At 41.9% G+C, this 10,426-nt stretch overlaps 1 protein-coding gene and 1 non-coding gene across 2 annotated transcripts; one reads left to right on the top strand and one right to left on the bottom strand.

Annotated features, from left to right (window-relative positions):
• The first annotated feature begins 273 nt into the window (after positions 1-273).
• Positions 274-345, top strand: TRNAC-ACA (transfer RNA cysteine (anticodon ACA)). Its single transcript has one exon. It is a non-coding gene; the product is annotated as a tRNA-Cys (tRNA).
• A 3,615-nt stretch (positions 346-3,960) lies between these two features.
• CRP (C-reactive protein) lies at positions 3,961-5,237 on the bottom strand. The gene is made up of 2 exons (XM_061168385.1): positions 5,234-5,237; positions 3,961-5,093 (listed from the first exon to the last, which is right to left on the bottom strand). Exons 1-2 carry the CDS (start codon positions 5,235-5,237, stop codon positions 4,483-4,485), a joined length of 615 nt encoding a protein of 204 aa, XP_061024368.1. The 3' UTR covers positions 3,961-4,482.
• Between the last annotated feature and the right edge of the window lie 5,189 nt (positions 5,238-10,426).

Below are 10,426 nucleotides of genomic sequence, written 5' to 3'. Positions count from 1 at the left end.
AATAAACGACAAATACAATTATCAAGACAATCACCAAAGTTACAGTTCCAGACCCGACGCTGTGGGTAATACTTTGAAACCATCTTCGTGGGTCTAGCCCAGACAATTTGTTCAGCTAAAGTTTCCAAATTAGTGGAAGAGGGCAGACGTTTAGAAAAAGTTTTAAAGATTTTCTTTTGCAGTAATTGTACATTCAGAGAGGCATTATCATGTAAATGAAATTTGATTTGTTCCCAGCTGTAGGTACTATGATTGAATTGAATAGGGATATCTTCCCTGGTGGCTCAGACGGTAAAGCATCTGTCTACAATGCAGGAGACCCAGGTTCGATCCCTGGGTGGGGAAGATTTCCTGGAGAAGGAAATGGCAACCCACTCCAGTATTCTTGCCTGGAAAATCCCATAGACAGAGGAGCCTGGTGGGCTACAGTCCATGGGGTCACAAAGAGTCAGACACAACTGAGTAACTTCACATAACACAAAATTGGCAGTTAATACAAGTTACAGAATGTAAAGTCTTATTAAATTATAAATTTCCTATGGCCATAACAAAAGGAAGTGGGACACAGGCCTATATAAAATATGACCAATTATAGCAAAAGAAACAGTTACTATGACAATAACTGGTCCCTGTGAAATGTCCAGTCCGAGTCCCAAGTTCTCTGGTGTTGGCAGCAAGTTTTTATGTTTTATATGTCTTGTAGTTCAGGCCCAATTTGTTTATGGAGGATGATTCGAGGAGGAGGAGGAGGAGGGTGTCATTCCACTGTCAAGCCAGCCAAGAAGTCCTTTGTCATGGTAATGTTTTAACATAATGTTAGTAACCTTTTAAGCCACTTAAGCAGCATAATATATAATGTTTTTTTGTTCTTTCCCTAACTCTTTCCCTAAAGTTTCAGTAGTAAACATGGGTAACAGACAGAGAAAGGGCAGCAATGTCCGAAAGTCTTCTTTTGGAGGCAGGACGAAAGCCCAAGTTTGTTGGCCAACGTTTATGCTTAATTTTTCCTGGGCCCAGGCACAGTGGAAGGCCTAAAGGAATGTTAATTCATTTTCCCTCTCCCCCAGGGTGTGAGGGTTCCAGGGAGGGGGCTTACGGGTGGAGTCATTGGTTGATACTATTGGTCTTTTCTCCGTCCATTTTATGACCTGTAATAAAGGGGGGTTGGGTAAGTAAACCCAGCTAAGTCCCAAGTCTGATTTGTTAATCTGGCTTGAGCGGGGGGGGGGGGGGGGGGGGGGGGGGGGGGGTCGTGCAGGTCAGCATAGCGATAGGAAGGTTTTCAGGACTCTGAGGCATTTCCTGTTGGGAAATCAGATTTTTAACTTGATTAGTGAGGGTTTTTATTTGTCCCCAAGTGAGGAGATCATAGGGTTGATTTCGCCGAGGGTGGTGCTTTCTGGAGATCTTTAGAGCAGCCATGGCCCATATTGAAGTTTCTTCCTCCTAGGGTTCTTGTTGTTTCATACCCATTTTGAATGTTAGGGGCCCCCTTGGGTCGAATTTTCCGAGGAAAAAGTTTGTTGGATCCATCTGGGGAAATACAAGCATATCCCTTTCCCCATAAGATTAACTTCCCAGATTTTTACTGTTTATTGAACCCGTCTTGGTACCAAATGGGCAGAGGAAGAGAAGTATCCTTCAATTCCTCAAAATGCCTTTCTGCTCTTGTTAAAATATTTCCCTGTGGTACGTTTAAAAACTTTAAAGCAAATAAAGCTGTATTAACAATAATTATAGGTTTAGAAAATATCTTATGTTGGAATCTAATAAAGTCTGCTTTAGATAAGGAAGACAGTAGTGTACCTGTGTATTCCCCCTTCTTTGATTTTTTTTTTTTTTTTTTGTAACTTTAGTGTGTGATGTGTTTGTTTGACTATGTCTTGTGTCTATGGATTATAAGGAATATCTGTAATATGTTTAATAGGAAAAGATTGTAAACATTGCTTAAAGTGTCTAGAAATATAGGCAGGGCCATTGTCTGTTTTAATAGAAGCTAGGAGTTTATGGTGGAGGTTTCTATATTTTTTAATACAAAAAATGAATATACAGAATCAGAGACTATATTAATGGGGTAAGGATGTGGGCAAGTAACTTGAATAAGAGCATATAATTCATTTTGTTGAGCAGAATGGAATTTAGTGTAAAAGACTTTATATTTTTTAAAGAGACCAGAATGAAGCTTTGGCGTTTTTAGTCCCATCTATATAAAAGAAATGTGAGAAATAATAAATTCAGTGTTTTTGAAGAAATTTCATAGCTTACCAAAAGGATAATGAAAGGAAATTCTTTAAAAAAAATATTCCAGAAAAGCTATTTGAAAATTGGTAGAAGTTTGTAATGTGTTCTCAAATTGAGATTTATTTGTAATGAAGTTTTATTAAAGTATAAAGGAGATAGAGAAAGCTTTTGACATAGGCATCAGAAGGGGGCAGAAAGAGTGCCCCCACCCCCCTCCCACCCCCCCCACCCCCGGCTAGTCTTTAGCCAGGTGTCATATAACTACTAGCAGTCTGCTAATTAGAGAAAGGAAATGTCTCAAATCTCAGAGAATAGCACCAGGCCCCTCACTCACAACATACATTTTGAGATAACCTTGGCACCAGCTGAGTTGTCCTGGGCCATAAAATGATTGACATGAATCTTGTAGAAATGCAGATTACCATACAAATAGTTTTGCTTATATAGATTAGGGGAACAATATCTGAGTATAACATACTGGTTTGTCAAGTAGGTTCTGAGCCATTAGGCAGAACCAACTTGAAGACGGAGTCTGGGGTAAATGTATAGCACATTGACACAGCTTAAGACAAATATTTCCATTAAGAAAAATGCATTGGTTAACTCAGGGCTCTAGAATAGTTAACTTTAAGTGAAACCAGGTGTCATAATGCAACACAGTATTTTAAGAGAAACCTCTTTTTAAATTTGTATAGAGAAGGAAAAAAATATCGCTAGTTTGTTTCCTCCTACCACTTAAGAGAGATTAAAAATGTCTGACACTTGCAGCCTATTTTCTCCTTTTGGAGACCCCTGGTCTTCCCGCCTGTTAAGTCAAACTAGATCGGCCAAGTAAAAGACCAAAGGTTTGTGGGGGCAGGGGCCCAAAAAGTCCAGTAGGTATTCTAGAGGGGATTGCTTGAGGGTAAAGGAGAAAGTCATTTAGGGCTGGTATATCAATAGCAGCACTGCCGGATGTTGAGGGTTTGAGGGAAAAGATGGAATTTGCCCCTGGTTTCTGTTGAAGGGGACCTGGGGGGTCTCCTGCTTGGAGTTTCCCAGAATAGGTTTCCCTTCAATATCAAATTTAGATTTACACTCTTTGGCCCAATGCATTTCTCTAGGGCAGAGAGGGCAGATTTTTGGAGGGTTTTTTTGTTTGTTTGTTTGCTTTTACTTTCTTAGGGCAGTCTTTTTTTAAATGGGTCTTATCTCCACAAAGCATCCTTCATTTCCCTTTCTTAAGGCAGCAAACATTGATTCAGCTAGCATTTGCATCTTTTGAGTTTCCGGTCTTAGATTGTGACAAGCCTTCAAATGATCAATAATAGTCCCTGTCTCACAAATTGGAGTTATAGCCTTTTGACATACTTGATTTGCATTTTCATAAACAAGTAATTTCTCTAGTTGCCTTTTATCTTTTTCTCTGATTACAGTACGGGAAATAGCAGTTTCTAATCTAAAAAAAAAAATTATAAAAAAATAAATAAGTGATGAAGTAAAGTAGAAAAGTGAGGGGGCTTTCCAGCCGACTGACCCATGTCTTAGTACTTACCAGGCTCAATAGGCCCTGGGGGTCACTCCATCCAAATCTGCCACGTGTACCAAGTCCCTGTTTCTGGGCTCCACTTGTTGGTCCTTTATTGGACCGGAACTTGGTGGTCTGGAGTCGACGATAAGAAAGTAAGAGAGAGAGAAAGAAAGAAAGAAAGACACGGGGACCAAAGCTCTGATGGAGCAAAGGTGTTTTAATAAACATGGTGTGGGCATATATACTGTCTTACAAGGTAGTAGTTATTCTCAGCAAAGATAAAGATTAAAATGCCAGACTTACAAAACATAAGACGATTCCTATCAAAGACAGAAAGTTGCAAACAATCATTTTTTACCGTATGGTTCATAAAAAGGAAGAGGGTACTTATCACCGTAATGAGAAATGCCTGGATTCCTCAGCACTGGGAAAGGCATGCCTCTCCTCTTAATTCCTGAATATTCAGGAATTAATAAGGACCAGAGGATTCCTGACAGATCCAAAACAGCACACAGGAAGCCTCCTGTTAAATGCTTCCTGACAATAAGCTTTCCAATCTCCCAAGCTAGATACTTAAAAATTCCATTGCTGGTGTTGAGGAAGGTAGGGCAGGGAAGCAAAAGCCTGTGGTCACAGAGCATGCCTGCAGAGGTGCGTATGGGGGTGGCGGAGGTCCAGAGCCATAAGGTGGAATTGCCAGGAAGCACTTCCAGGACCACAGCCCAACCTCACTACCACAGCTGAGGTTTAACGAACACCTCACCATTTGCTTCATAGTTCAGTTCCTCCCAGTAAAGGACATTAGGACTGAAGGTCCCACCATTATAGACAGCGTTAATCTCTTCTGGAGACAGCACAAAGTCCCACATGTTCACATCTCCGATGTCTCCCACCAAACACTGGTTTCTATCAAAGGCCCCAGCGAACGCATCCTGCTCCTGCCCCAGGATGATGCTGGCATCTGTCCCCAGAGAGGCTCCCTTCTGCAGACTCTTCCTCACCCGGGGTTTCCCATTCACCCAGAGCTCTGCAATTCCGGAGGCAGACTCCCAGGTGGCACAGATGTGTGTTGGAGCATCAGCGTTTCCAGGACTGTGGAATAATACCTCCCTCCCACGCACACTAAAACTATAGCCTTTACCCTTAGACCAAAATATGAGGATCTCGTTATATTGCTCCTTGGTGGCATAAGAGAAAATGCTGTAGTCGCGGATTGGGGCCAGCTCTGTGTAGAAACAGAGACACACGGTGAAGGCGGTGAGTGGTGTCTTTAACTGTGTTTTCAGGGATACGTAGGAATAATCCGACTCTTTGGGAAACACGAAGGCCTTCTTATGCAAGTCTGTGAGACAGAAAGCAGAGGAGAGATGAGAAGTTTCTCAGATCACAAAGATCTATTCCTGCATAAATAGAGTTTGGGATTGAGAAATAGACTGATTTTTCCTCAGTGTCATACACACACACAGACATACACACACTCACCCATGCTGGATGTTCCTCTGACCTCACCTTGTGTAATCTTAGGCCTCACCCCCATCACTCAGATAAAATCATTGGCACTGCCTGGAGTAGCCCCTACCTGTCTGGCCCGAAAGACTAGAGAAGCTGATCAAGACCAGGAAACACCACAACAGCCTCTCCATGGTCAGTCTCTGCCACCAGTGCTTCGAGAATCTGGATTCACCCTTCTGGAGAAGATGTCTTTGGCTGAAAGCTCAGCAATCAGAAGTCCTAGGTTCTTTGCCTCAAGACCTGCTCTGCTCCATCCTGCCTGGATTTATATCCAAGGCAGTGGGAGCATCTGTGCCACCACGTAAATGATTTTCCAATATTACCTTTCTCAGCAAGTGTCAGGGCTCTGGAAAGAAGGGAAGCAAAATAATTGTGGAACAGAGAGATCAATGTTGGTTATTTATTACAAGCTCTTGTGACTATGGGATCACCAATTCTTTGTGACAGGAAAAAGCTCCCTGTGACAAAGCTCCCCAAGAGTTCCACTTGGCTATTTATCTTGAGAAAATTTCTTAAAAAAATCTTAATAGAAGCATGGCCATCTGAGAACATATCATAGTGCATCTCTAGCACCCACTTCAGCTCAAGTCTTGGTGTTTCATGGAGGATAGCTTCTGGAGATGAACATCATTGCCAACACTTTTCAGATGCCCCTGGTTCACAAATAGAGAAATGCCAAAAACAAACGTCATCCACAGAGCCAAGGACAATTTTTTCTTAGCCAATTGAGTTTCATTGCAAAGAAATCTCTGGTCCAGTGAAACATGTGCCTGATCATAAATGTACCACATGTCAGAGTTTCTTCATGTCAAGGTTGAGGGAAGAATCAAGATGATGTGCCCAGTCAGTTGTGTCCCACTCTTTGCAACTCTATAGACTGCATCCCACAGTCCTATGGATGCATAGTGAATAGAAACTCTCTATGGACTCCTCTGTCCATGGGATTTTCCAGGCAAGAATACTGGAGTGGGTTGCTATTTCCTTCTCCAGGGGATCTTCCTGACCCAGAGTTCAAACCTACATTCTTTGTATCTCCTGCATTGGCTGGGAAGCCAATCTTACTATCAGTTCAGTTCAGTTCAGTCGCTCAGTCATGTCCGACTCTTTGCGACCCCATGAATCACAGCACGCCAGGCCCCCTGTCCATCACCAACTCCCGGAGTTTACTCAAACTCATGCCCATCAAGTCAGTGATGCCATCCAGTCATCTCATCCTCTGTCGTCCCCTTCTCCTCCTGCCCTCAATCCCTCCCAGCATCAGGGTCTTTTCCAATGAGTCAACTCTTCGCATGAGTTGGCCAAAGTACTGGAGTTTCAGCTTTATCATCAGTCCTTCCAATGAACACCAAGGACTGATCTCCTTTAGGATGGACAGATTGGATCTCCTTGCAGTCCAAGGGACTCTCAAGAGTCTTCTCCAACACCACAGTACAAAAGCATCAATTTTTCAGTGCTCAGCTTTCTTCATAGTCCAACTCTCACATCCATACATGACCACTGGAAAAACCATAGCCTTGACCAGACGGACCTTTGTTGGCAAAGTAATGTCTCTGCTTTTTAATCTTACTATAGATCCCTATTTAACCCAGTCTTCAAGATGGCTATGTAGCTCCTCCTGTCTCCTCAAACCCCCAGAATCTCATCCATTCTTATATGCAGCAATCGCAGCTCTTTATTGAGAAATTAGAAGCAAACAGAAAAAAGTCACTGTATCTCTTGTAGCAGAGGCTTCTGGCAGCTGCATGATGCCCATTCTCCACTTCTCACCCAGTAAGAACAGCACTGTTGGTTGAGCACACGGTCACCCAGTCAAACACAAAACTTCCCAGCCTCCTCTGCAGTTAGTTACATTCTGGCCAATGAGATAGGAACAGAAGGAATAAGGACATTCTCCAGGTTGTGCCCTTTAAAGACTTCTCTTGTGGTCTTCCTTTCCACTTCCCCCCTGCCTTCTGTCTAGTATTCAGACACATGATAATAGGAGCTAGAGTATCACTTCTAGACCACCATGAGTGAGAGGCACATTTGAGGTTGCAGATAGATGGAGCCTGGATAATTGACTATGGAACCCCTGCATCAGCTCTAGACCAACTACCCCAACATTTACTTAAAGGAGATATACTGTCTTTTGTTAAATCTATTAATGTGGTCTTCCTGCTATAAAATTCAAACTGATATCTTTACACATTCTCCCATCTCCAAATTTACCAGTCTTTCTGAATCTTTACTTACATACTCTGCCTCCCTCTTATGACAAAGGATGAATCCATATATATCTAAGGGCAACCTTTGTACTTCTGCAAAGGATCCCAGACCCTCTTAATCACTGAGAGTTTTGCTTCCATAGGTATTCTATCTTTTGCATCATTAATTTCTTCATCTTTACTCAATCATTCCCAAAACCAGACAAACATGCTATAATATATTTAATCTTTTACAGAAAGGAAAAAAGGGAGGAAGGATTCCACATGCCAAGCATCCCAAGATTCCACATCCCCTTCAGCTACTGTTCATTGTTTCTGCTCTCATTTACTGGAAAACTCCTGGAAAGGGTTTTGTGTACTGACAATCTCTGTTTTCCCATCTCCTGTTTTCTCCTCAATCCATGTAAACAAGACTTTGGCCTCCGCCACTCCAGCAAAATGAACGTAAACAAAAATCTCTTCCTTGTCAGATTTAATCATTGATTTCTGGTTTGACTTCTCATCAACAACTAAGAACAACAACTATGTGACAGAATGCTTGAATACTGGCACATAGTTTTTTCTAAAAAAGTGAAGTAGTTTTAAAGTTCTCTGGCTAATAGAAGTGGTCCTCCCTTTCCCCTCTCTCCGTCCTTGATTCCCAAGTGGAGCTAAGAGATGACAGATCCTCCAAGGACATTGCTTGAGTCTCTCAATCTAGTCTTACTAGTTTCAACTCAGGTCTTCTGAAGTGAAGTCATTAGCCAATATACCCTCTTTTTACTTATCTTAGTTGGTTGTGTAATATTTATGTTTCAATGAGTTTTCACAAATAGAAATCCCCCTGACAATTATGTGTCCAAACTGATTACTACTTGCCCTAAAATGAAATATCCAATTAGCATCCTTGCCACAGGAATCCCCCTCCCACCCCAGGGAAGTTTAGGTTTTTTATGGAAGGGGCAGCATTTAAGCTGAGACACAGGTAGGGAGGCAAGAGTTTTAAGACTAAGAAAATAATATGAGCGATGGTCACCACAAATTTCATTTTCTATCGTTTCATTCACAAACTCCAAAAAATTTACTTGAACCTCTCTGTGCATGATAGTCCATTTTAATGAATCAATATCTTTTCAGTCCCCAAGTTTTATTGGTTTGCAAGACAAAATTCTGACATATCCTTACTTCACAGAATGCATCCATTCACTCTCTTATTTACTGTCTATAGTGGCGCGTTAGTGTATCTTCTCTACCTAATATTTCCCACTCACTAATCACTATCAGTATTGCTGTTCTGTTTGCCCGCAAAATCATTACAGTTGTATTTTTAAAGTATTATTGTCCCTCTCTGTTGCCACCATTCATAAAAACTTGCTAATGAAACAATGTATAGAAAATTTGGCCCTGAGGTCCTTCAAAATAAGTGAGAAGCTTTCAAGGTTTCTTGAACAAGAAAATCATAGACCTGTGTTTGAAATCTTCATTGGTGGCAGGATGAAGGATGTATTGGAGTGAGAGAGATGGTAAATAGGGAGACCCCCTTAGTGGGTCTTAGTTCATTAGTACAACAAGACGCATGTTAGGAGCATTTACCAGGTACCAGGCACTAAGCTAGCTAACTAGAAAGTTTTCATAATCATTCTGGACCCAATCCCAATGTGGCAAAGCAGGGTGTGTGTGTGTGTCTATGTGTCTGTGTGTGTCTTCACAACACCAAACTATGCTTCAATATCAGTTGCATGCCCTACAGTTCAATCTTAATACTCTCTCCCCCGAGATAATATAAGATTCCACAGGTTAAGGATTCATTCTTACAAGACTGCCCACCCCCCACCTTCCCTTCAGATGCCAATCTGAAGCCCAGGTTGTGCTACAGACCTATTGGCTATAGAGCAGAGATTCCAACAACCTCCTCCACCCTGGGCTCCATTAATCTGTCAAAGTGACTCACAGAAACATTTTACTTACTAGGCTACCCCTTAGTTATGAAACAATATAACTCAGGATCAACCAGATGGAGGAGATGCATAGGTCAAGGTATGGGGAAAAGTGAAGAGCTCCTATGCCGTCTCTGAGCACACCACTCTCTTCACATCTCCACATGTTCACCAGCTTGGAAACTCTGAACACCTTTTGGGTATTTATGGGGGCTTCATTACATTATTCGCCATTAGTGATTGAACTCAATCTTCAGCTCCTCTTTCCTCCCTGGAGGTATGGGGGTGGGAATGAAAGTTCCAACCCTCTAAGCACATGGCTGTTTCTCCTGGTAACCAGCCTCTGTCTTTAGGTGTAGTCCACCTATTCACATAACGAAAGACCTTCATCACTCTCCTAGGGTTTTAGGAGTGTTGTGGCACAAATGGGGACAAAGGCCAAATATATACTTCTTACTACACATCATAGTACCACAGTCATGCTAAAGACAATAGGCACCAAAACTGAGGCAGAATCAATAAAACTACAGAGAAGGGGAGATATTTGAGAAGCAAGTCAGCAGGAAAAATTATAGAAATATAACACCGATCAAACTCAAAGCTATAGAGAGCAGTGTTCTTTAATGGCAAATGCTATGTGAATGAGGTCAAGGTGGTTTGATTGTTAGTACACAGACTGGTTGGTTTCACTTATTCAGTGTTCAAACACTACAATTTTAAACTCAGTTAGGAATCTAGGAAAGAAAACCCCAAGGTCAAGAAAAACTGTGCATGTGGATTGGTACAGCAACAGCATCTTCATTAGGAAAAAAGAGAGATGTGTGTGTGTATGTGCTCAGTCATGAATTTGTGACCCCATGGACTATAGCCCTCCAGGCTCCTCTGTCCATGGGTTTTCCAGGCAAGAACACTGGAATGGGTAGCGTTTCCTTTTCTAGGGGATCTTCCTGACCCAGGGATTGAACCCACATCTCTTGCATCTCCTGCATTGGCAGGGAGATTCCTTACCACTATTGTCATCTGGAAAGTCCAAAAAAAACGAA

The sequence above is a fragment of the Dama dama genome, chromosome 20 (genome assembly GCF_033118175.1).
Source record: "Dama dama isolate Ldn47 chromosome 20, ASM3311817v1, whole genome shotgun sequence".
Taxonomy (NCBI): domain Eukaryota; kingdom Metazoa; phylum Chordata; class Mammalia; order Artiodactyla; family Cervidae; genus Dama; species Dama dama.
Note: the sequence above shows the minus strand (reverse complement) of the source record. Positions and strands in the feature narration are given on the sequence as shown.